Consider the following 27,324-nt stretch of genomic DNA (forward strand, 5'->3'; position numbering starts at 1 on the left):
TTCTCTCTCTCGATAAATAAAATCTTAAAAAAAAAAAGGAATAGGAGAAGTACCTGACTTTCCTAACACAGAGAAGCAGGCACAGAGACAGACAAAATGAGAAGACATGCCTGATGGAGAATTTAAAGCAATGATCATAACATCGTCACTGGACTTGAGAAAGGGACGGAAGACATGACTGAGACCCTTAACATAGGAATAACAAAGCAGAGACAAGGGCTCAATAAATGAAATGAAAAACATGCTTGATAGGATGAACAACAGAATGAAAGAAGCAGAACAAATTAATGACCTAGAAAACAGAGTAATGGAAAGTAGTCAAGCTGAACAAAAGAAAGAAAAAAGAATTATGCAAAACGAGAATAGACTTAGGGAACTCAGTGACTCTATCAAATGTAATAACATTCACATTATAGGAGTCCCAGAAGAAGGAGAGAGAGAAAAGGGGGCAGAAAATTTATTTGAATAAATAATAGCTGAAAATTGCCCTAATCCAGGGAAGGAAATAAATATCCAGATCTTAGAGGCACATAGAACCCTTAACAAAATCAACAAAAGCAGATCCACCCCAAGACATAATATAATTAAAATGGAAAATATAGTGATAAAGAAAAAAATCTTAAAGCAGAAAGACAAAAGGAGACAGTTACATACAAGGGAAGCCCTATAAGATTATCAGGAGTTTTTTCAGCACACTTTCCAAGCCACAAGAAAGTGGCATGATATACTCGAAGGGCTGAAAAAAAAAAATCTGCAGCCAAGAATACTATATCCAGGAAGGCTATCATTCAGAATAGAAGGAGAGATAAAGAGTTCCCTAGACAATGGCACCTGGTTCCTGGGATCAAGCCCTGCATCGGGCTCCCTGCCCAGGGGGGAGCCTGCAGAATTCTCCTTCTCCTTCTGCCACTCCCCCTGCTGGTGCTCTCCTGCTCTCTCCCTGTCAAATAAATAAATAAAATCTTAAAAGAAAAAAAAAAAAAAAAGAGTTCCCTAGACAAACAAAAACTAAAGGTGTTCATGACCACCAAACCAGCCCTTCAAGAAGTATTGAGGGGACTCTTCGAGTGGAAAGGAAAGACCAAAAACAATAGTATGAAGGTAACACAAAAGCAGTAAAAAAGAATATTTTTGAAAAATATCAATCAAGGAACTCACAAAATAAAAGGATGTAAAATATGACACCATATACCTAAAATGTGGGAAGGAGTAAATAATGGATTCAAACTTAAATGACCTTCAATTTAATATAGACTGCTATATGGAGAAGAAGCTATATACAAACCTAACGGTAACCATAAATCAAAAACCACTAATAAATATGCAAAGAATAAAGAAAACGAAATCCAAATATATCACTAAAGAAAACCAGCAAACCATGAATGAGAGAAAGACAAGAAAGGATCAGAGAAAATCTTCAGAAACAACCACAACACAAGTAAAAAAATGGCAATGAACACATATCTATAAATAATTACTTTGACTATAAATGGACTAAAGGCTGCAATCAAAAGACATAGGGTAAAAATGGCTAAAACAAGACCCATCTATATGCTGCCTACAAAGATTTATTTTAGACCTAAAGACACATGCAGATTGAAAGTGACAGAATGGAGAAACATCTATCATGCAAATGTATATCAAAAGAAAGCCATACTTACATTGAACAAACTAGACTTTAAAACAAAGACTGTAACAACAGACAAAGGAGGACACTACATAATAATAAAGATGACAATCCAACAGGAGGATATAACAATTATAAATATTTATACACCCAACATAGGAATACCCAAATACATAAAACAGTTAATAACAAACATAAAGGAACTAATCAATAATAATACAATAATAGCAGAGGATTTTAACACCCCACTCACAGATCATCTAAACAGAAAAAAACAACAAGGAAACAAGGGCTTTGAACGACACACTGGACCAGACAGACTTAACAGATGTATTCAGAGCATTCCATCCTAAACCAGAAGAATACACATTCTTTTCAAGTCCACATACAACATTCTCCAGAAGAGATCACACATTCGGTCACAAAACAAGCCTCAACAAATTAAAGACTGAAGTCATTTCATGCATCTTTTCTGACCACAATGGCTAGAAGTCAACCATGAGAAAATATCTGGAAGACTACAAATACATGGAGGTTAAATAACATGCTACTAAACAATGAATGGGTCAACCAGAAATAAAAGAAGAAATTAAAAAGTAAATGAAAACAAATAAAAATAGAAGTACAATGCGTCAAAAACCTTGGGGTGCAGGAAAAGCAGTTCTAAGAGGAAAGTTTATAGCAATACAATCCGACCTCAAGAAGCAGGAAAAATCTCAAATAAACAACTAACTTTACACATAAAGGAGCTACAAAGAACAACAAACAAAACCTAAAGCCAGCAGAAGGAAGGAAACAATAAGGATTAGAGCAGAAATAAATGATATAGAAACTTAAAAAACAACAACAATAGGACAGATCAATGAAACCAGAAGCTGGTTCTTTAAAAAAAAATCAATAAAGGGGCACCTGTGTGGTGCAGTTGGTCAGGCATCTGTCTGACTCCTGGTTTCAGCTCAGGTAGTGATCTTGGGGTTGTGGGATCAAGCCCTGTGTCAGGCTCCACGTTCAGCACAGAGTATGCTTGAGCTTCCCTCTCCCTGTCCCTCTGCCCCTCCGGCTCATGCTTTCTCTTTCTTTAAAATAAATAAATAAATCTTTTTAAAAAATCAATAAAATGGATAAATCTCTACCCAGACCTGTCAAGAAAAAAAGAGAAAGGACTGTAATAAATAAAATCACAAATGAGAGAGGAGAAATAAAACACCACAGAAATAAAAACAATTATAAGAAAATATTATGAAAAACAATATGTCAACAACTGAACAACCTAGAAGAAACGAATAAATTCCTAGAAACATATAACATATAACCTAGAAACAAAACAGAATCAGGAAGAAATGGAAAATTTGAACAGACCAATTACCAGCAAAGAAATTGAATCAGTAACCAAAAAACTCTGAACAAACAAAAGTCCAAGAACAGATGGCTTCCAGGTGAATTCTATCAAACATTTAAAGAAGAGTTAATACCTATTCTTCTCAAACTATTCCAAAAGATAGAAAAGGAAGGAAAAGTTCCAAATTCATTCCCTGAGGCCAGCATTACCCTGATTCCAAAACCAGAAAAAGATACCACCAAAAAAAAAAAAAAAGGGAACTACAGGACAATATCTCTGATGAACATAGGTGCAAAAAATGCTCAAGAAAATACTACCAAACCAAACTGAAAAATATATTTAAAAAATCTTTCACCACAATCAAGTGAGATTTATTCCTGGGATGCAAGGATAGTTCAATATTTGCACATCAATAATGTGGTATATTATTACATCAACAAGAGAAACGATAAAAACCATACAATCATTTCAGTAGATGTTGAAAAAGCTTCTGACAAAGTACAATATCCATTCATGACAAAAACCCTCAAAAAAGGAAGTGTAGAGAGAACATCTTTCCAATATAATAAAGGCCATTTATGAAAAACCCACAACTAACATCATCCTCAATGGGGAAAAACTGAGAGTTTCTCCCCTAAGATCAGGAGCAAGACAGGGATGTCCACTCTCACCACTTCTATTCAGTATAGTACTGGAAATCCTAGCCACGGCAATCAGACAACAAAAAGAAATAAGAGGCATCTAAAATGGTAAGAAGTAAAACTTTCACTATTTGCAGATGCCATAATACTATACATAGAAAACCAAAAATACTCCACCAAAAAACTGCTAGAACTGATAAATGAATTCAGTAAAGAGGCAGGATACGAAATCAATGTACAGAACTCTATTGTTTTCTTATATACCAATAATGAACCAGCAGAACATGAAATTATGAAAGGAATCCCATTCATAATTGCACCAAAAATAGTAAGATATCTAGGAATAAGCTTAACCAAAGAGGTGAAAGACCTGTACTCTGAAAACTATAAAACACTGAGGAAAGAAATGGAAGACAACACAAAGCAATGGAAAGACATTCCAAGCTTATGGATCTGAAGAATATTGTTAAAATGCCCATCATACCCAAAGCAATCTACATTTGATGCAATCTCTATCAAAATACTAACAGCATTTTTCACAGAACTATAACAATCCTAAAATGTGTATGGAACTACAAAAGACCCTGAATAGCCAAAGCAATCTTGAAAAAGAAAAACAAAGCTGGAGGCATCACAATTACAGACTTCGAGTTATATTACAAAGATGTAGTAATCAAAACAGTATAGTACTGGTACAAAAATAGACATATAGATGTCAATGAAACAGAATAGAAAACCCAGAAAAAAACCCACAATTTTTTTAATTCTGTGCTTTTTTTTTTTTTAAGATTTTAATTATTTATTTATTTGAGAGAGAGAGAGAGAGAGAGAGAGAGAGCAAGCACAAGCAGGGGGAGAGTCAGAGGTAGAGGGAGAAGGGGCTCAATCCCAGGCCCCCAGGATCATGACCTGAGCTGAAGGCAGACACTTAACTGACTGAGCCACCCAGACATCCCCAATAAAACCACAATTATATGGTCTCTGACAAAGCAAGAAAGAATATCCAATGGGAAAAAGAAGTCTCTCCAACAAACGATGTTGGGAAAACTGGACAGCAATATGCAATAAAAGAAACTGGACCACTTTCTTACACCATACACAAAAATAAATTCCACATGGATTAAAGACCTCAATGTGAGACCTGAACCCATAAAAATTCTAGAAGAGAACACAGGCAGTAACATCTTTGACACTGGCCATACCAACTTTTTTCTAGATAGGTTCCCTGAGGCAAGGGAAACAAAAACAAAAATAAACCATTGGGAGTACATTAAAATAAAAAGCTTCTGCACATGAAGGAAAACAATCAACAAAACTAAAATATAACCTATGGAATGGGAGAAGATATCTGCAAATGACATATCTGATAAAGGGCTAGTATCCAAAATATATGAAGAACTTATAAAATTCAACACCCAAGAAACAAACAATCCAATTAGAAAATGGTTAGAAGACACAGACAGGTTCCCAAAGAAGACATACAGATGACCAACCTTCACATGAAAAGATGCTCATCATCACTTAACCATCAGGGCAATGCAAATCAGAACTGCAAGAGATATCACCTGACATGTCAGAATAACTAAAATCAACAACACGAAACAACAGGTGTTGGGAAGGATGTGGAGAAAAAGGAACCCTTTTGTACTGTTGGTAGGATTGCAAAATGGTGCAGCCACAGGGGAAAACAGTATGGAGGTTCCTCAAAGAATTAAAAATACAACTACCCTATGATTCAGCAATCACACTACTGGGTGTTTACCCAAAGAATATAAAAACACTAATTCGAAAAGATATATGCACCCCGTGTTCACTGTAACACTGTTTAAAATAGTTAAGATATGGAAGCAGCCCAAGTGTCTATCCACAGATGAATGGATAAAGATGTGGTGTATATATGCAATGGAATATTATTCAGCCACAAAAAAGAATGAAATCGTGCCGTTTGAAACAACACGAATGGAGCTGGAGAGTATAATGCTAAGCAAAGTCAGTCAGAGAAAGACAAATACCGTATGATTTCCCTTATATATGGAATTTAAGAAACAAACAAAGGGGAAAAAAAGAAACAAACCGAAAAAAAGACTCAACTATAGAGAACAAACTGATAGTTACCAGAGGGGAGGTGGGTGGGGGAATGGGTGAAATAGATGATGGGGATTAAGAGTACATTTATTATGATAAGCACTGAGCAATATATAGAATTATGAATCAGTATATTGTACGCTTTACACTAATATAACACTGTATGTTAACTAAGTGGAATTAAAATTAAAACTTAAAAAAACTGTCCTAAACAACACAAAAGAGAAACAAAAACATGTTCCTCAAAAATTTTAAAATAGAAACTATCGTATGGTCTAGCAATTCCATGTCTATGTATTTATCCAAAAAAAAATTAAACCACTACCCAGAAAAGATATACATACCCACATGTTCATAGCAGCATTACTAACAATAGCTAAGACATGGAAACAACTTAAGTGTCCATTGTTAGATGAGTGGATAAAGAAGTTTGTGTACACACACACACACACACACACACACACACACAGAGTGGAATATTATTTAGCCATTAAAAAGGAAATCCTGTCATTTACAACAAATTGGATGGAGCTTTAATACATTACAGTAGGTGAAATAAGTCAGAGAAAAAAAATACTCTATGATCTCACTATATGTTGAATCTAAAAAAACAAACAAATTCATACATACAGACAACAAATTAGTGGTTGCCAGAGTTGGGGGGTGGGGAGCAAAATCAGTGAAGGGGTCAAAAGGCACAAACTTCCAGTTATAAGTTAAATTAGTCCTGGGGATGTAATGTATGCATGGTGACTACAGGTAACAATACCTTATAGTATACTTGAAAGTTGCAAAGAGAGTAAATGTTAAAAGTTCTCATCACAAGAAAAAACAAATTTGTAACTGTGTGGTGAGGGATGTTAACTAAAGACACTGAAGTAATCATTTTGCAATACATAAGTATATCAAATCATTGTATTATACATCTAAAACTAATACAACATTATATGTGAATTATATCTCAATTAAAAATAAATAAATAAAAATGACAATACATCAATGATTCCATTAAACTAGATGTTGAGATTGTCACCTGGCTACCTTGGGTTCCTCACTGCATGTAAACCAACAGGCAAAGAAGCAGGGCACTGTACTGGCTACGGTGGCTATTAAGGAGAAATTGTGTTCCTTTGGTACAAAAGGGAAAAGGAGGAATATGTCTGAAATGCAGGGGATCTTATGGTGTACCTCTCAGAACTGTGCTCTGTGATAAATTTTATTACTGATTGCTTCACTTTTTGCTAAATTATGCATTCACAGGATTCTCTTGCTCAGAAGAAACTCACTGAAAACCTAAGGCCAGACTATGATAAGGAAACAAGGCTATATGTTTCTGAATATCTGTGGTGTTTATCTCTTCTCATGTCTTATACATTCTTTCCTATACAAAAGGATAAACGGAAGGAAGCATACAGAAATGTGAATGCCATCAGCCTCACTGATGTTTGAAGGTGTGAGAATGCATGAACCAGTAAAAGTGTTAACTGGAATTTAAATCTCACAAATAAGCAGAAAATATAATCCCTGGCAGACTATACGGTGTTCATTGAACAGTATTAAGAATAAAATACTTTGCAATTTCAGTAAGCTGAAATTTATAAGGAATGGGAGCTACGAGCTATGTGGCTTTGGTAAATTACTTGCCATCTCTGAACCTCGGTTTCCTAATCTGTAAAATGAGGACAGGTGTTTTGGAAGTGCGAGCTGACAGAAAACTCATTTTTCTTGTCCTAAACCAGGGTTTCTCCCGCTCAGCAGTACTGACATGTCAGACCAGGTTGAAACGCTGTTGTGGGGCTCTGCCCTGTATATTTCAAGATGTTTCACAGCGTACCTGGTGTCTCCCCACCTCTACCCTCTGTCATCTGGAGAGACGCCAGTGACACCTCTCCCACAGATAGAAGGCTGAAAAAGCTCCAGACATTGCCAGTTGTCCCCTGGGAGGCAAAGCCGCCACAGCTGAGAACCAGTGTCTCAACCCTATGGTTCATTCAAAAAAGATCTGAAAGAAGTGTAGTGGCCCCGCTTCCTGGAGGTGACTCAGAAAACCGGGGATGAGGAGCTTCCAGCTGCCAGCAAGTCCTAATTAAATGGACTATTAAAAGAAGGGGCCACAAGGGCAACCGAAGGGAGCAAGAGGCCGGACCTGCGGCTTCCGAATATGAAAGAGGCCCACACTCTGGGCACTTACACTGCTTCGCGGACTCTGGGCTCCGTGATTCCCAGGGACGCGGAGAGCCTGACGCCGCGACGGGGCCGCAGGGAGCCAGCCGGGTGCGTGCCCGCGCCGCCGGGAGGCGGAGTCCCCGCGGGGGCCGTCCTCGCCGCGCCCCACGTGCCAGAGCCCGCAGCAGGCCCCGCCCCGGCCCGCCCCTCGCCCCCGAGCGCCTCCGCCCCCTGCGCGCGGCCCTGCGTCAGCGGCCCGGGGTGGGGCGGAGGCGTTGGCGCTGCCACGTCCTGGTCGCGGCTCGCGCAGCGGCCGCCGCGACGGCCACCGTGGCTCAGGAGGTGGCGGAGGAGGTGGGGCTGGCGCTGAAGCCGGATCCGGATCCGGTACCGTGTACCCGGGTGGGTGAGAGCCCGACGGGCCTGGAGAGGAGCTCCGACCGCGAGGCCTCCACGGGTGAGGGAGGCTGGGGGCCGGGGAGCGAGAGCGGGGCCGCGCCGGGTGTCCTGGGGGCCGTCGTGGGTCTGCCTTCACATTTGTCAAACAGGTGTGACGGTGACTGCTGCCCCGGGCGAGGCGGGCTAGGCCTGGGTGGGAGGTGTCTGTTCCGGGAGCTCCGCGTTTGGCTTGGCCAGGTGGGTGCACGTGTGCTTGTAGAGCGCGGTTCCGAGCAAGTTGAGCGGACACGCGCCTGGAGCAGAGAGAGCTTAGGAATGAGGGTCCGTGGTCCAGCCGTAGGGGTGCGGGAGCAGGGACTGCGGTGGAAACTAACTCTTCGCTCAGCAGGCTTCAGCGTGGAGGATCGAGACCGTTGCTCAGTCTCTGCCGCCATCGGTTTTGAACGGGCACAAATGCCCCGACCCCCCTTTCACCCCTTCCTTTCCGAGGTGCACCCCGCGGCGGTCGGGAGCCGCTTGAGGACATGCTCCTGCTCCGAAGATCTCATCCCGCACTGACTAATTGGGGCTTTCACTGCGGGAAGGAGGGACATTCTTTGTCTCTTTTCCCGGGGTTTGCGCCCGTAGACACAGTGAGCGCTATGATTCCCCTTATAAGAGGAGCCGATGTTTATGTAAACCGAACTCTTAAAATTTCATACAAAATTGGAACGGGCGGTTATGGAGTTAGTTTCGTTAGGCTGTACACTCATGAACGAATCTTAGAATGGATCTCAAGGAATCATTTACATCAGTTCTACTTAGGCAGAATTCGCGGACATTTTTTAGAATTAGAGCTACCTGCCTGGTACAATGATGTAAAGATTGGTGTCTATTGAATATGGTATTTTAGAGCTCAAAATGGGAAAACAAGATAGGATTCTAGTCCCAGTTCACTCATTTGCTGTGTTACCTTGGGGCTCCATATGCTCCAGTTCCCTGATCGGTAGTCTGGGAATAATGCCAGATTATAGGGATCAAATAAACGATCAGAAAATACTTTTTAAAATTCTCAAGTGAAGTACAGTTTCATAGTTTAGTGAATATGGCCAGGCCTGTTAAAATCATCAGCGAATAAAGTGTTTTTTAGATTAAAAATTTAGTCAAATTATCACTGAAATTGTTACGAAATGTAGGTAGACAAACCCTAGAGTCTCAAACAGCAAACTTTCCCCGGTTCGTCATGTACGGAAGTAATGTAGTGATGGCCTCGTGGCTCTCAAGGTATGTTAAGCAGCTTAGACTTGGCCTTGGATTATGCTTTTAAAATTTTTATATCAACTTTAAAAATCTTCATTCCCAGTGTCTGTTACTTGTTGCTCTCAGTTGCTTGCTTCTAGCAGCACCTCCTCCCTATTTGTATTTTAGTGTGCTCTAAAGCTGGGAAACCAAATGGTTGAAATTGTGTCCAAAGTATAGTCAACTGAATGAAAACCTGATGATCCTAGCAAAAATGAGTTTGGTGTATGGTTTTTGTGATATCGCTTGTGGCAATTTGGGAATCTTTCCTCTTTTGGATTTTCTGAAATGTGACCTTCAAGTAAGTCTTATACCATTTGTTATTCATTCACTAGGCATTTATTGGGCTGTTAGGCACATATGGGCCTTGTAAATGCATGCTGACTTGGCAGTTAAATTGGAAAAGTTCTGGAGAAATATTTAGGGAGGGTTAGGGTTTATTTTTTATTTTTATTTTTTAAAGATTTTATTTACTTGACAGAGCACAAGCAGGGGGAATGGGAGTGGGAGAAGCAGACTCCCCCCCCCCCCAGCAGGGAGCCTGGTGCTCCATGCTGGGCTCCATCCCAGGACCCTGAGCCGAAGGCAGATGCTTAACCAGTTGAGCCACCCAGACACCCCTAGGGCTTACTTTTTTAAAATCAGTCACCCCCAGTGATCATGATGAGATTCAGCCTCAAACAACAGTTCTGGTTACTGAAATTTACTATTTTGCAGTACTGTGGGCACCTTAAGATGCTAAAATATCACTTCTTTTGTAAACCAAATTTATCTATTTCATTCCTTTCTAAAATCTTTTGAAATTTGGTATCAAATCACATCCTGCTTTAACTTTTTCAGCATATTAATTGGGCACTAGCAGAATTTTACTAAATGGGGATGGAGTAAGATAAAGGAAAGTAACTTTAAATATGGCTTTGTTTTGTAAAATAGATTGTAAAAACATTTTGATTTTAATCTCTGATTGCCTGGTTATGGATTCTTATTTCTAATTCAGAATGCCTTGTTTATTGTACTTTGACATATCTGATACTCTTATTTTCCAAATACAGTTTATAAGTGTTGCTTTTGGCTCAATTGTTAACTGGTATAATGAAGTAGGGAATCCGTCTTCGCTAGTGCGTCTTCAGTACCAAGAGTGCGGAGTCTGGAGTCATGCAGGAATGGCTGCATCATCTCTGGTAACCCATGCAAAATGCAGATGGAGGGCTCTTTGTTGAGAAATTAAGAATTTCAAGACAGTGGCAGTGGAGAGTAGAACCAAGTGTGAGGCCCTGGGCAACTGCGCAGGTCCAGTGCCCTTGAAGCTGGCTCTGTTGCTTGGTTTTGAATCCTGTTCCTTATTGGCTCTGTTACCTTGAGCAAATTACTGTGCCTGCTTCCTGGTCTGTAAAATGGGGATAATAATGATAGACCTTTCATTGTATTTTTATGAGTTAACAAATACAAAGCACTCCATAAATTTTAGCCAGTATTATTTATTTTTATGATCATTCATGCAATAGGACCATCTGGTTAAAGAAAAGCACAGGAAAATATTAGTATTTACTACTTAAAATTCATTAATTAAAGGTGTTGTAATCCTAATTCTCCTGTGTACCTCTTCTCCCCTTTCTCTCTTGGAAATTAACAACTGTATTTTGTGTGTTTTCTAGGCTATATTTTATCGAAAACTTGGGCAGCTTTATAGGAAAAAGTAATCGTTAACTTTAAATTGTTCTAATGTTCATCTAAATTCCCTTTGAGCTTTCTTTAAACTTCATGGTTACAATTGTATGTTAAATAAAATGATCATTGAACTGTTTAAAGAGTGTGTTGCCCCGAGGAACTAAATTTTTAACACTCTCCAGCTTCTGTATTTAATATATACATTTTACTTTGTTAATAAATATTTAGCTTGTTTATCTGCATACCCAAAAAACAATGTTGTTACAATGATGTTACTCATCTCATCTTGAGATGAGAGTAAACCCAAAAGCCTCAGGGATCCAATTATCAGGGACAAACAGTAAAATGCATGCATTAAAGTTAACCTATAAAAAATCTGTTTCAAGTAGACTGAAAGCTTGTGAAATTTCATATGAATGATTGTTAATCATCACAATTTATTTCCTTTCCTTATTAGTCTTAGAACCAGGTATAGTGTTTATGGCATAACATATTTGAGTCCTTTTTGAGGGGGAAAAAAAGGCCCCTTGGTATTCTACATAATAAACTATGATTGCTTTTTTATTCTTTCTTTCCTATCCAAGAATGTTTCAGTTTAACATAAACATGTAACCTGTCATCCTTTTTGCATCCCTTGTACCCAGCACAGTGCCTGACTCATGAATTAAAGATAAAAAATATTAACAAAAATGTATAAACATGAATTTTTAATTAGCTGCTAACTAAAATACATCTCATTGAGCACTTACAGTGTGCCAGGCACTGTTAAGTGCTGTATATAATAATTCATTTCATCCTTCTGATAATTCCATCTCCATTTTACAGATGAGGAAACAGATCGTCAGAGTTGACATTAGCCATAATCGCATTTGACATCCGAACACCAGCTTGACTCCAGAGCTCATGCTCTTTTTCATCTTAGGTTTAAATCCTGGCTCCACTAATTTTGTGATCTTGGGCAGGTTACTTAACGTGTTGCCTACATTTCCTCATCTGTTAAAATGGAGGTAATAATCATCCCTATCCTATAAGATTATTGAAGTGAATGTACTAGTAATGTGTAAAGTTCTTTGAACAATGCCTGATCAAGTCGTAAGTGCTGAACAAATGTGAACTTCTATTATCATACCGCGCTACCTTCTCAAAACCTCTACTACAGTGCAGATTACCTATATGGTTGTGTCGGGTTCCACAGGCAGGAGTTTAATCAACCTTTGAGGAAAAGTCAACAATAATTGCCCTTAAGCATATTGTGACTTAGGAAATAGGGAACATTATGGGGGTGGTGTTTTTGGGAAAATCATTAAATGGACTTTAATTTTTCCTGTTTGTTTCCTTGTTTTATGGTAATGTTATAGATGTATATCTTTAAATTCTTTGTTTCAAAGAAGAGCTAGAAGCAAGTCTCAAATAGAATAGTTTCTTTAACTGGGTAAAGGGATAGAAATGAGGTAGGGGTTGCTTTACAGTCTCATAACAGTTGTTAGGAAAACCGTGTTCTAGCAACTCTGTGTTCCACAGACATGCCGCTGTCCCCATTTTTATGCTTTATTCTATCTTTCTATTATTTAGTCTGTTTTACTATACCTAGTAAGAATCTGTCCATTTCTGAGTGTTCAAAAAAGAGGACAGTACCATAATTGATCCTTTTATAATAGCATGAAAAACACTGGCTATTCTTAAGCTGCCTAAATGTAGCTGAGAAACTTACATTATAGATTTTTAGAAAATCTGGTGTGAAAACAAAATCCAGCAGATACCTTTAATATGAATCTGTCATAGCTGAGACCAAATATTACAATGAATGTAGAGAGTAATTTAAGCCAGTTCATCAATTATCTTCTGTTCATGGTTCATATAAAAAAACAAGTACCATGCCCAATAAGTCTTAGTGGTAAGACCACCCACAAATAATTTCTTAGCCCAATAATAAAATCCAATAATGAAAAAAAAAGTAAAAGCTCATGGAAAGTCAGCTATTCACAGTGCTATGCTAGCACCAACCCATAGGAAAAATGTTTTATTTTTAAGATTTTATTCGTTTATTTATTTTAGAGCACACATGTCAGCGTGGGGAGGGTCAGAGAGAGGGAGAATCTCCAGCAGACTCCGCCTGGCGCAGAGCCCAACACTAGCTCGGTCTCATGACCCTTGAGATCATGACCCAAGCAGAAACCAAGAGTCGGTCACTCAACCACTGAGCCACCCAGGTGCCCCAGGAAAAATGTTTGAAAATACTTGCTAGAAAATGTGGTTTTAAAGTTTAAAACTTATAAAGTTAGTCACTTGTTTACTATCTGATGTTCACTGCGAGTTTTCTATTTATCTGTGGTTGTGGCATTTATGTTAGATTCAGGATAGAATAAAGTATCTTGCATGTGTGTTAATTTTTATTAAGAAGTAGAATTTCTCACTGATCCTAATTCCATATTAAAATGCCTTACCATTTAAAATTGTGTTTTAGAGCTTACTGCGAAGATGAAACCTGATGAAACTCCTATGTTTGACCCAAGTCTACTCAAAGAAGTGGACTGGAGCCAGAATACAGCTACATTTTCTCCAGCCATTTCCCCAACACATCCTGGAGAAGGTTTGGTTTTGAGGCCCCTCTGTACTGCTGACTTAAATAGAGGTAGGGATTCAGTTTACAAATCCTGGTTAGAATTACACAGTTGGGTCCCTGACAACATGGGGGTTAGGAGCACTGACCCCTGTGCATTTGAAAATCTGTGTATAGATTTTGAGTCACCCAACACTTAACTAATAGCTTTCTGTTGACTGGAAGACTTGCCAATAACAGAAATAGCTGATTAACCTATATGATATATGTGTTATATACTGTATTCTTAAAGTAAGCTAGAGAAAAGAGAATGTTACTAAAATCATAAGAGAAAATTTATTTACAGTGATGTATTTATTGAAAAAAAATGTGTACTAAGTTCACAGATTGTAACAGATGTTACAGATGTTTACAGATGTAAGTTTGAACTATACAGTTCAAACCTGTTATTCAGGGGTCAGCTGTAATTGACATTCTGTTTTCTCCAGAAACATGATGGTGCTGATAATTTTAAAAAATAATGTTTGATTTTGAATTATTTTGTGCACTTAATTTTTTTTTTAAGATTTTATTTATTTTGAAGTAAGCATTACACCCAATATGGGGCTCGAACTCATAACCCCAAAATCAGGTTGCACGCTCTACCAACTGAGCTAGCCAGGCAGCCCTTTTGTACTTAATTTTTAGAGTGACCGAGACAAGACAATTGTAATATGTATGTATCATGGCTAAGACCATGTATATTGTGAAATATTTCATATAACTTAAGAATAACAACATTCCTTCCTAATTAAGAATCCAAAAAGACTTTTCATAAAACTAAAATTATCATCTCTAATGACACATAAGGAAAAATCTTCTCTAAGAAGCCGGATGGGGAATGAGGGTGGAGATAATATGCCTTGGATAAGTTGCAAAGGTTTTGTTTACGTATATTTGTTTTTTTAATGTCTAAATTCTCCAAGTGATTTCTTTAAATTTAATAAAAAATCAACTTTTTCGTTTTCTTTTTGCTAAGAAATCTAAAACTAATTTTGGTCAAACTAATTACTGAGTATGTAGAAATTAAGATTCTCAAAGTTCTAAAATCTTCACATTAATTTAACACTAATGAAATTAATCAGGAATCTTTAAAAAGTAGTCTTAACAATATGATTTATATTTTATTTTAAAAATAGTATCATATTTGGCCATAATATAATCTTGCACCAAAGCATGTATCTGGGAAAATTTGGCATTCCCTGCATCAAATTTAGTGAAAATTACATTGAAAAACAAACCTGCTGGTTTTATAAATATTGAGTCATTAAGGTCTGCAGTATTCCAAAAATCTCACGCAGGCAAAAACATTGGTAGAACCTATTACTTTTGTTTTATGTAGCGATTATAGAAAGAATAATAGGTTTCAGTTTAATCCTTTTAAATAATAAAATGAATTTTAAAATGATTACAGAAAATTTTGGAAACACAAGTACCCATAATCCCACGAGCTCCACACATTGCTTCTTTGATCTTTTATTTGGTCTTCTCATGATTTGAAATCTGTTTTTCCAAACTAGGTTTTTTTAAGGTACTAGGTCAACTGACAGAGACTGGAGTCGTCAACCCTGAACAATTTATGAGTAAGTACTACAGCCTCTTTTCCTGAATGAAAAATAAAGGGAAACAAGATTTTTTATTTGAAGCTATATTCAGTGTCTACTTGTGTTTTTTTGTTCAAGTAACTGGAAATTATTCATATAACAATTAGCTATTATTTAAATGTTTAATGTGGCTAACCTGTTGTAGAATCCAAGTGTAGTAATTACCATGTTTTACAAAATACCTGACTTTTAGATAATTACTGTAGCGAGGTGGCAGCTCTAGACATTGTTTTATATTGTAGTGTTTTTCATGTGGTTAGGTTATTCATGGAAATTTCATCACCAAATAAAAAAGGGTAAGATATTATGTTTTAAATTTGATTATGTTGAATTTTAAGGTTAACAGGTATCTTCAAATTTATGGTTCAGCCCCCCTTTTTTATACATATGAGAGAATGGAAATCCAGAGAGGTCTAATGACTTAAGAGCACAGGTAGTTATTGGTAAGGAAAAGACTAGAACCTTCCTGATTCCATCCAGTGCTCTAACACTGTCCTCCTGTTTTCTATAATTTCTTCATTTCCTTCACTAGGTAATTTTGTTTTGTACTCTGTCTAACCCTCCCAAGATGAAGATCACCATTTTCTGATCCTCATTGTTTTCCTTCATTGAATTTCTTTCTTTCCCCTCCAGAACCCTATCTAGAACAAAACCATGGAAATAAACAATATGTGAGAATATTAGGCTCAGTTTTTATTCCTGAATTCCTCTTTGCATGCATATCGAATTAGATGAGAAACCCATTATTTTGGCAATGTAAGTACTAAAAATCAATTTGAGAGGGAAAGTATTCCATCTTCGCTCCTATTTGCCATGTGACTTTGGGATGATTACTTAGAAATAGAGACATTTTTCACCTAGTTCACAAGGTGTTTTCAAAACAAGCAAAACCAAGGGCTCTGTTTCTAAAACAGCAAGTCATGTAGTCATTAAACACTTCAGATCACAAAGGGAAAACTGAAAACTACTTTGTCAAAATATTTTGAAGCCGGATGACTAAAAATTACAGAACGGAGCCATGTAAACATTCTTACTAAAATTTGCAGTTTTGTTCTATTCAAATATCAAGTGTAAAGGTTAAAGAAATTGACTTAAAGTAATGAAGATACGAAAACAGTCTTCATTAGTCACAGAAGTGGCAACATCTACAATTTACTATAAGCGCTGTTCATCTGGAAGTAGCTGTTAATAGTTGTACTTTGCTAGCAGATTTTTAAAATGTGTAGACCATGGGGCGCCTGGGTGGCACAGCGGTTAAGCGTCTGCCTTCGGCTCAGGGCGTGATCCCGGCGTTATGGGATCGAGCCCCACATCAGGCTCTTGCGCTATGAGCCTGCTTCTTCCTCTCCCACTCCCCTTGCTTGTGTTCCCTCTCTCGCTGGCTGTCTCTATTTCTGTCAAATAAATAAATAAAATCTTTAAAAAAAAAAATGTGTAGACCATATTTCCATTGATAATGATTGCTGGTGTTTCAAGCACTTGGTCATTTCTAATAATATTTTCTTTAAAAACAAAGTGTAAATTACCGTGATGAAATAGTTTTAAATATTCAATAATGAAATAAGCTAATCCTAGTATTTTTATGGCACCTACTAAAGTTTAACGTCTACCACATAACACTTTTTTCAATTTCCACAGAATCTTTTGAGCACATGAAGAAATCTGGAGACTATTATGTTACGGTTGTGGAAGATGTGACTTTAGGACAAATTGTTGCTACAGCAACTCTGATAATAGAGCATAAGTTCATCCATTCCTGTGCTAAGGTATGTGTTCATATTAATGCTTATGAATAAAATAAACAGGTGTTTTCTAGGAAAACTGACTTTTGAGTTTCCATTAGGCAGATCTATTTGCTCACTGCATTTTATTGTAAAATGAGAGCAAATTTTGTTTTGTAACATTTGTAACATTTTCCCACTGTGTTATGGAAGTTAGGAGGAAGAAAATGTATTAATAATCTGAATTGTTTGCTGAAAATTGTTCTGTAAGGTGTCAGATTTGGTACAGTCCTAGAGAAACCAAGTCAGCATCATAAAATTTGGCAGTAATGATTAGAATATATGATGCAATTAAAAAAAACAATACTTTGTATATAGATTAATAGAAGTTCTCATCAGTTTCCAGTTAAAGGATTCAGAATATTATATAATTGACCCTTGAACAACATGGGAGTTAAGGACACTGACACCCCCCCCACTTCCTACAGTCAAAAATCTGTGTGTAACTTGACTCCCAAAACTACTAGTAGCCTACTATTGACTGGAAGCGTTACCAACAACATAAACAGTTGATTAACATGTACTTTGTATATTATATATGGCATTTTTATAATAAAATAAGCTACAGAAAAGAAAATGTTACATAAGCAAAATACATTTAGGGTATTTTATTTATCCAAAAAATCTGCACGTAAGTGGACCTGTGCAGTTCAAATCCATGTTGTTTGAAGGTCAACTGTGTTCTCTAATTGTGACATTCCTAATGCCCATTCACTCCTCAGGACTCACATGAGAACATAGGTAATCCGGTGAAAATAAGATAGGAACACTTGGAATGTATTCTGTGAAGTATGAATTTTGGTGGGGTTTATTAGAAATAAATTGTATTTGGATGTTTGAAAGAAATTGCTATTAAGCAAGGACTAAGATGATGTAGTATGAACACGACAAGATTACATTTTGGTGATGTGGATTCTGAAATCTTTAAAACAGTGGGGTGGGAGGATTTAAGATACAGACAAAACAAGATTAGGCCATAAGCTGACTCATTATATTATTTTCTCTATAATAAGTAAAAGAAGCTTGCATTTTGGTTTTTGAAGTTCATTTATAAAACATTTATCAATGAATTACGTCACTTGTTGATTTAGCTAAAAACAAAACTATATGCCTAGTCCTTTAAACATTGTAAATATTTTCAGAGAGGAAGAGTAGAAGATGTTGTTGTTAGTGATGAATGCAGAGGAAAGCAGCTTGGCAAACTGTAAGTAGGCAGAAACAAGGTATCCCTGGGTAGATACTTTCTCTTTTTCCATTAATAGTTTCTTGCTGAGATATTTGTTAAAAAATGTTTCCCTGTTTGAAGTTCTTTTTAGGTGTCCTTAATTAGGCTCACTCTATAACTTAAACTAAATTTAATAAAGAAACAAAGTATTTTTATGTTTAATCATGAAGTTTAGAAATTGGAATTATACTGTTTTATAGCCTGTAACATTTTTATTATCTTTTAATAATAGTATTCTCCTACTAGTAGGAAACAAACTTTTGTTATTTTTTTAAATTTTTATTTATTTATTTTAATTTTTAAAGATTTTATTTATTTATTTGAGAGAGGGAGAGAGACAGCCAGCGAGAGGGAACACAGGCAGGGGGAGCGGGAGAGGGAGAAGCAGGCTCCCAGCGGAGGAGCCTGATGTGGGGCTCGATCCCAGGACTCCGGGATCACGCCCCGAGCTAAAGGCAGACACTTAAGGACTGAGCCACCCAGGCGCCGCGGAAACGAACTTTTGGTTCAGTCAAGTGATTTACCCCAGTTTCCCAGTCATATATAAAAACAAAAGAGATGTTCTCAGTCTTATAAGTTTTAGAAACATATACTAAAATAGCTTTTCCTGTACAATCCTCTATGCGTTTATCTAAATCTTTTAAAATAAAGTTTCATAGGTTTATTGCCTATTTTATAAGCTAGAACTTGCTTTTTAATACCATCTCTTCTGAGTTTTAAGGAATTCACTCAATAAATATTAAGTACCTGCTATGTTCCAGATATCATTCAGGGTATTTGGGATATATCAGTGAACAAAACAGACCAGCTTCTGGTGTTCTAGTCCACTTAATTTTGTCATATCGTTTATAATTTCATAACTTCAGCCAAGATGTTCTGTCTTCAAAATGATACTTTTTAGTCTATGCAAACGTGAGAAAACCCTCTGGGCAAATTTTTGTAGATCTTTTCTAGTTTTTTCCTCCCTAAGGCAGTTAGAATCTTTTTTTTTTTTAAGATTTTTTTTTTTATTTGAGAGAGCACAAGAGGGAGGAGCAGACTCCGTGCTGAGCAGGGAACCCAAAGCGGGGCTCCATCTCAGGACCCTGAGATCATGACCTGTGCTGAAGGCAGACACCCAGGTGCCCCTAGAATCACGTTCTTATACTGGCTTTGGATTCTTTAAGGATTTTAAAAATGTATCCTGTTTTGCTTTGTTTCTATTTCATACTAATTGGAACAATCCAGAGTTAATCTGATATATGCTTTCACAAATATTAGCTTTAAAATGATAAAGAACAAAGCTATTATTTACTCATTTCGTGTGGGAATGTTGACTGTTCCTAAGTAGTTTGAACAGATTTAGGGAAAAAATTTACAATTTTGGCCATATTTTTTAAAAGATTGACAGTCTTTAGTGTTAACATTTTTTTAAACCTATTTCTAAGGAGGGTTTAGGTGAATTTAGTATTGTCCTGTTTATTAATGGGCTAGAGATTATGAGATAAAGTATATTTGAAACAGTAAAATGCTTCGGGTGAATTAAATGCTTTTCCATTCACAATCTGAATAGTTAAATGAATGGGTGAGAAAGGTCATGTTCTAAACCTGTTTCTAATATAAACTTGATGTTTTATTTATATAATTTTTATTCATTTATATTAAGTTATTCACATGCATTTTTATTAACAAATGCTCTGTGCTCCCCCCCTTCTGAATTTCAGGTTATTATCAACCCTTACTTTGCTAAGCAAGAAACTGAACTGTTATAAGATAACCCTTGAATGTCTACCACAAAATGTTGGTTTCTATAAAAAGTTCGGATATACAGTATCTGAAGAAAACTACATGTGTCGGAGGTTTCTAAAGTAAAAATCTTTTAAGAAAGACATTTGTCAACGGAGCTAATGCAACAAGGCGATACTCTTCCTAGAGTTAAAATACTTTGTTGCTGCAACCCAGTGACCTCCATAAATACTGGATTGAAAAAAAAACATTGTAATACAACAAATATAATGATATTTAGAAGATTACTTTGGGCTGGTGGGACATGCTGTGAGTTTAGATTACAAATGAGTATTATAAAGGGGATGATTTTTAACCAAAGGAATATATTTTTAACTTGAATCTTTTCTTGCATTGTATTTTTCTAAAGTTTGGCTTCATTTCTTTGTAGTTAGAGTATAAGTAGTAAGGAGTTATGCGTCTGCTATCTGTACGGCTCATTAAAAAAAAAAAAAGCATACCATGAATAAGGCTGTTACCCCATTCATAAAATCAATATTTTTGTTTCAAAGAAACACCAAAACCATATTATCATGTGGATACACCATATTATCATGTGGATACACCATATTATCATGTGAAATTGGATAAGATATAAGTAAATGTAGTGCAGTCCAACATTTGTTGATCCTAATACTCTACTGGTAAACAACCTGGTCAGCCTTTTAAAGTACAAATGAAAATTATAACATGCGACAAGATTCAAAGTAAAGCAATTTAAGCGTACATCTAAAAGTTTACATAATTCTTATGCAGATAAGGTACCACCTGTCTTATATGTGAAATATAATTATGCATTTGTTTAAAATACCTAAGAGCAGATATAAGGTACTTTTTAACAGTGAATTAACAAATCTTGGTATATTACATATTTCTAACCTGATTTCTCATCTTTTCATTGATGTCTGAAGCCTTTCTTCTAACATTTTTATGATAAATAAATGACAGAATTGAGTGGAATATTTAAATACGTATCATACTGCATTTGTTACATCCTTAAAATGCTGATGGAAGCTTTTCTATTTACTGTGATTGTCATGGTACTATTATTCTGGTCACTATCTTGTTTTGATTTTATTTATTTTAATTATTTTTTTAAGTTGAAGAATTTGATATTTTATTAATGGTTCTAATCTTTTGCATTCCATGTTACATTAAACCTGTTCATACGATGAAGTCTTTTGTTAGAATTCTAATGTCTTTGTTTTTCTTGAGTCTTCTATTGAACTATTAGGTCACATCCTAAGTTCATAGAAGTTCAGTTTTTTGTGTACTCTTTGTAAAATTAACTGGGAAGGTAAAGACCAACCACTTTTTATCCCTCTGATTCACACGTACCTCAACTCGATTTAGGATTTCTCTCCTTGCAGTAAGCTAAAGTTGGTTTTCTTTTTTTTTTTTTTTTAAAGATTTTATTTATTTATTCGACAGAGATAGAGACAGCCAGCGAGAGAGGGAACACAAGCAGGGGGAGTGGGAGAGGAAGAAGCAGGCTCATAGCGGAGGAGCCTGATGTGGGGCTTGATCCCATAATGCCGGGATCACGCCCTGAGCCGAAGGCAGACGCTTAACCGCTGTGCCACCCAGGTGCCCCTAAAGTTGGTTCTCTAAAACAACAAAAACCCTTCATTAGTAGAGGGTGCACTACTTACCCGCTAACGACTTATGCATATGAAATGATCTGTCTCTATTGAAAGCAACAAACCTGCTTTTGCCTTTTCAGCTAGTTTTCCTTTTTCAGGAGTCCTACAGCCTTAGCATGACAGTAGCTTTATTAGGTACATTCTGGTAATTAAAACCCATGTTAAGAAAATAAGCCTAATAGAAAGCAAAATTAAATGCTTTATCTTTCTTACTTCTAAACAACTTGAAGTAAAACTGTCTACAAGGTTGGTATTTAAATAAATCCCTTTAGTGTCCTTAAGGTCGCCTCTTAAATCCTTCCTACAGGAAACAGAGTTACAAAGTATAGTAATGAAAATTGTGTCATTGAGCAAAATGGTGATCTATATTTAGCTTTAGTTAGCCAGAGTATGTTTAAAATTTTCTTTTTTTTTTAAGATTTTATTTATTTATTTGACAGAGAGAGACAGCGAGAGAGGGAACACAAGCAGGGGGAGGGGAAGAGGAAGAAGCAGCCTCCCAGGAGGGCAGGGAGCCCCATGCGGGACTCAATCCCAGGACTCCGGGACCATGCCCTGAGCCAAAGGCAGGTGCTTAACGACTGAGCCACTCAGGTGCCCCTGTTTAAAATTTTCTAAACCCTATTGAATAGACTTGAGTACAGAAAAAGCTGCATAAAACATTTCACTATTTGCTTTTGAAATGAAGTGACAGCTGTGATTTTTATCATGCCTCACATGTTTTGTATATATTTCCCTGATGCTAAGATGCACTAATATTTTGGAAATCAGGATGCATTTTATGATCAATAACTTGCCACAGTTTATTCAATATTTTGCCTTTTAGTGGTATGTAAAATAACAGTGTAGTGATAGCATCTTGGATTTGATGAAAAATAGTATGTAGGTAGGCTGACAGAGAAGATGGTACTGTGAAAAGAAGTTTTTTTTTTTTAATGGGTAGAAAAAATGTGGATGACCTATATACCTTTTCCTTCAGACACAATTCCCTCACTTCCAACTCCAAATCTGTTCAACGAATCCTTAGAAATATTCTTGAGCTAAAATTCAGGCCTTGCCTGGACTATTGACCATAATTTGTGTGTGTGCGTGTGCGTCCACAAAGTTTTCGAAGATACTCTTAAGTGCTTCTCAACATTCAGTGTTCATTCATCCTTCTTAATCTGAGGTAGTAAACTTATTACCTAAAAGACAACAATCTAAAGAAGTTCTGAGGCATAAGCAGTATAAACGAGCATTTCAATCTTTTTGAGGTATAATGGCACAACAGTTTTAATACAACCACCAGTCTTCACAAAATAATTTTAATACTTTGTGCCTGGGCTAGGGCTAGCAGCATCTTGCACTGTGACATTCCTATACATACATAAGCATTTTATCCAAGTACAAATGTTAAAAGCAGAGTGACTTAAGCAATTGCCTATACAAAGGTAAATAGACACTGTAGGTTATTTTTCTTGAATCATTTTTGCTGCATAGTAAATTGCAATTACATGTCAGTATAATGTTACTGATCTATAGAATACACTTTGAACTGTGAGGTATGGCAACTCCCTATGAGAGAGCTAACATGTAAACCTGAATATTTTGATTTTTTTTTTAGCTGCCATGGATGGGTAAGACAAAAAAATCCAGCATTCAAAGATCCTAGAAACTTTCTAATCAATAAAAATAAAATAAAATCTTTTAGTAATTCTCAGCTATTTCCTATCGTTTCCATATTGGAGCATTGTTGAATGGACAAAGATAAAGTAAATACTGAAGTGAAGCTAAGTTTGTTATGGAATTATGGATTAAACCAGTTATTAAAAAAATCCGCCAGGTAACTGCTCATTTACTTTACATCAAGTTGAGATCCTGATATGTATGTATGTGTGTATATATATATACACACATACATACACATATATATATGCATCCCAACTTTATAATTCAAGATTGCAGTTAAATACTTCTAATTCACTTGAATTACCATGGTAATAAGACAATTAGAAACCTTATATTTTCTTAAAAAGGACATGCTTAACATTTTCTGACATTACTTCTAAACTCAGATGAAGCACAAACTCCCCTCCAAAACAAATATTCTGCTTTAAAAGTTAAACAGTTGAGAGTTGGTAGCAGAAGCTATCCCGGTTTAACATTTCCACCACAGAGTAGAGACAAATAAAGGTAACTGCCGTTTAAACACCTAATGGGTAAGAAATTAACATGAACTAATTAACGAAAATTAGAAGGTAAGAATACTGCCATTCCAGTTTGAATATTTTCAATATTTGTTTCATACTTTAAAAGTGGGACAATAAAGCAGTTTTCCTGTTTTGCTGCAATTTCAGTTTAAATCCTTGCCCAGATTACATATTTAAAATTGGGTGCTATATCACTCATACATTATTCAAACATTTTAGAAAATAAATCATGATTGGTTAAATGTTACTATAGGTAACTATCACAAAACATCTGTAGAAATAAAGGAATTCCAGAAATGGAACCAAATAGAAGAAAGACTAGAAGAGCTACCAGAACTGGTTGAACGTTAGATGGAAGAATGGATCCAAGGTAAAACAAACTTGGGGTGACTTGGGGTGTTCTTACATGAAAGAAAGAATAAACTTCATGTTTTGTCCCTATTAGTACTGTACTCAAGAAGATGATAGTCCCTATTCCTAGTGTCCAAGAGACAGTCTTCAATATACAGTGCTGGGCAGGCACTTTAGTGACAACATAAAAATTACAGTGGTTAGAAAAAGTGAAAAATTACCAGCTTTAAATTAATAAATGACTAAATCTGTATTTTGGGCCCAATTACTAGAGAGGATATATATGTTTAAGAAACTAATTTTAAAAATCTTAACTGCCTCATTTTAAAACCTAAATGTACTATAATGAAGATTCTTTTAAGCAGAGTTTCTGCCAAATGAAGAAGCATCATAGATTATCAGACTGCAAGAGAGATCTTTGCGGACCAGTATAGGGATCTATATACAGGAAAGCTGTGTTATCTGGCACTTTGCCAAGTGGAATTTCTGAATACAATGCAAATCTTGACTCCACTAGACTACCACACCAAATGACCTCATCACACAACAGAATACAAGACCACAACGGGATTAATAATAGGCTGTTTTCGGGGTAGTAAAATAGGGGAAGGGAATCAGAAGAGCAATACCATCTGGGTCAACAGGAATTAACAATTAATAAAGCAGTTTTAATTTCCATTCCTGTTATGCTGGATAAAAAAAGCTCTTACTGTATTATATTACATTGCAGGGAGGAAAGCAAAGAAGTAACTTGGTGTAATGGGTAACCTTGCATAGTACCTATTGGTACCAAGGGAACGTATGGAAATCATTCCCATCAGTAAAGCACCTCAAGAGAGGACTGAGAAAAGTGAGATATAAAGGAGTTTTGTTTGTGCTACCCTAAATTAACTATAAAAAGTTAAAAACACTCCTCTCCTTCCTCATGGCATACTTAAAATAGCAAAAATGTTTTTCTTGGAACAATCTTTAGATGTATAAATAAAAATATGGAGAATTAAGGATCCATAAAGTGACTTTGCTAATGCAAATTATGGGGGAAATTTGGATTAACTCAACTTTAGAATTAAAACACTAATTTTAAATACAGTGAAGTTTCCCACAAACCACTTTCCCCAATAAATGCATCTTCAAAGAAAAGCTGCTGAGCCAGAAGAACTTCACAGAATCATTAAGACAACATAAAATGAAGGAGTAAATGTTCCATATTCCAAATAATTTACTGAGGTTTCTTTAAACCTCAGACTATTTTAACTAATTTATAGTTAAAAAGAAATTACAGAAAAATGTTAAAAACTTTGTACTGCTCTACATACTAATTTAAAGGTCGTGAAGATTTATTTTTTAAATTTTTTTATTGATGCAAGGCACTTTTCTTTTTTGGGCTTCACTTAGAAAAAAAAATAGTGCTACATTGGTTATTCTACTTAGCTATTTTGGACAAAGAAAAAATGGGCTGAACAATTCTTAAAAAGAACAAACACAACATTTGGCTTTTAAGGAAAAAAGGAAAGTGACTCGAAAGTCTAAAACTCCTTGTTTTTTAGTAACTGGTATTACCAAGCAAAACATCTTCCTTTGTTCATGAAACTTTTTTTTCTACGGAATAAACAAATTAGGAAGATAATAGAAATGGAAGCAATACTTGGATCATGTTAAAGAAGAGTTAGCTAATGTCATGATTCAAAGGTTATTAATAAGGTATTAAGTTTTAAAAAATAAAAGGGTAATGAAGCTACTGAATTACACTAAAACAGAAATGTGGCAGATTCCTGCATTTGTTAATGTTTCCATAAGAGGTTCCATCATAAAAGTGAACTGTAAAATTATTTTTAAAATGTAATATATAGAACACAAAATGAATTTTTAGCAAACTTTAGGAAATTCTCTTGTTATAAATTACCCAGATTTTATAAACAAATCCCCCCTAACTTGCATTTTGTTTAAAGTAATAACTTTATATCATACAAATAAATTTCAAGTATGAAAAGTGCATTATTGCAATAATACCTCTTTGCAAGTCCAAAATTCTTGGTTTATAATAAAACTGTAACGTGTAAAAAAAAAAAAAAAAAGAAAAGAAAAAGAAGAAAGGAGTAAAACCATCAGTGCCATCTATTGCAGAAGTCCAACATCTTCTTAAAATGTTGCTTAACAAGTTGCAGAGAAACACGCCTGGAAGCAACATATAATTTAAAAAAAAAAAAAAAACAGCTTGTGTTTTTACCATTTTACATTATTATTGTCTCTAGTATTTTCTCCTTCCCAAATAGAAATTCACATCCTCTCTAATGTTGCTCGAGTCAGCCATTCTGTGCAGTCGCCACTTGCATGTTTCCAAAATCATCTTCTTCTTCATGTGTTCTCTTCAAACTGCCTAAAATTATTGCACAAATATAACATATAATGGGAACTTAAACTCATTTGTCAGAATGTTAGAGCTAGTAAAACTTTATTTTCATAAACCATTACTATGTATATGCACTATGAGAATTCCATGACTGAATTTTTAGTAAAATGTTAGTAAATTCTTTTGTTATAAATTACCAAACAACTTTTATCTTCATGACAGGATACATTTCCCCTCTTGAGAATTAACTATGTCTTAGGTATTACAAATAACAATCATTTTTAAAACAGTTTGAAAACAGAACTGTTAAAGAGATAATGGTACCTAAATGTTTGGTTACCAAGTCTGTTCTTTAGCTACCATAAACCTACGATGTGGAACATGAAATTGAAGAGAGTAATTTTATATTTGTACAATTTTATTTTGTAGATATAATTATCTTTTTGCTTTCATAGACACTGCTGAAAATATTTTTCCACTGAAGCTGTGTTTTTATTATCAAGAAGTCTAGATCTGGAAGAAAAGATGGCATGCAGCAGATAAAGAAGAGATTTTATCTACTCTTTACATCAGAGTCTGCTAGTACAGTAATTTCTCACATAGAATCAAAGCTAT

At 35.9% G+C, this 27,324-nt stretch overlaps 2 protein-coding genes and 1 long non-coding RNA gene across 10 annotated transcripts in view; 1 reads left to right on the forward strand and 2 right to left on the reverse strand.

Annotated features, from left to right (window-relative positions):
- The window catches only part of LOC123800733 (uncharacterized), a 94,963-nt gene extending 86,940 nt beyond the window's left edge, over window positions 1–8,023 (reverse strand). The window contains exon 1 of the long non-coding RNA XR_015721767.1: window positions 7,884–8,023. This is a non-coding gene — a long non-coding RNA (uncharacterized LOC123800733). The remainder of the gene's footprint in view (window positions 1–7,883) is intronic.
- A 73-nt stretch (window positions 8,024–8,096) lies between these two features.
- GNPNAT1 (glucosamine-phosphate N-acetyltransferase 1) lies at window positions 8,097–21,352 on the forward strand. Of its 7 annotated transcripts, none has more exons than XM_045810463.2 (7): window positions 8,098–8,315; window positions 12,029–12,210; window positions 13,668–13,835; window positions 15,323–15,385; window positions 17,045–17,172; window positions 18,330–18,391; window positions 20,116–21,352. In XM_045810463.2, exons 3-7 carry the CDS (start codon window positions 13,682–13,684, stop codon window positions 20,261–20,263), a joined length of 555 nt encoding a protein of 184 aa, XP_045666419.1. In that variant the 5' UTR covers window positions 8,098–8,315; window positions 12,029–12,210; window positions 13,668–13,681; the 3' UTR covers window positions 20,264–21,352. The 7 variants fall into 7 exon arrangements, with proteins under 7 accessions (XP_045666421.1, XP_045666419.1, XP_087712097.1 ...); XM_087855971.1 differs by having other exon boundaries at window positions 12,126–12,210; XM_087855970.1 differs by having other exon boundaries at window positions 8,100–8,260.
- Window positions 20,590–27,324, reverse strand: part of STYX (serine/threonine/tyrosine interacting protein) — a 44,124-nt gene continuing 37,389 nt past the window's right edge. For both annotated transcript variants that reach the window (XM_045810410.2, XM_045810409.2), the window contains one exon: window positions 20,590–26,736. In XM_045810410.2, the coding sequence (XP_045666366.1) occupies window positions 26,663–26,736 (74 nt within the window). In that variant the 3' untranslated portion in view covers window positions 20,590–26,662. The remainder of the gene's footprint in view (window positions 26,737–27,324) is intronic.

Source organism: Ursus americanus, chromosome 26, assembly GCF_024610735.1.
Source record: "Ursus americanus isolate L20-20 chromosome 26, mUrsAme1.1.p, whole genome shotgun sequence".
Taxonomy (NCBI): domain Eukaryota; kingdom Metazoa; phylum Chordata; class Mammalia; order Carnivora; family Ursidae; genus Ursus; species Ursus americanus.

What these genes read in the sequence shown, in the direction of transcription:
- GNPNAT1 (XM_045810463.2), top strand. Translation starts at nt 13,682, where the DNA reads ATGAAACCTGATGAAACTCCTATGTTTGACCCAAGTCTACTCAAAGAA. An exon ending in CAACCCTGAACAATTTATGA is followed by an intron (nt 15,386 to 17,044) that starts GTAAGTACTACA and finishes CAATTTCCACAG; the next exon opens with AATCTTTTGAGCACATGAAG. An exon ending in TCATCCATTCCTGTGCTAAG is followed by an intron (nt 17,173 to 18,329) that starts GTATGTGTTCAT and finishes AAATATTTTCAG; the next exon opens with AGAGGAAGAGTAGAAGATGT.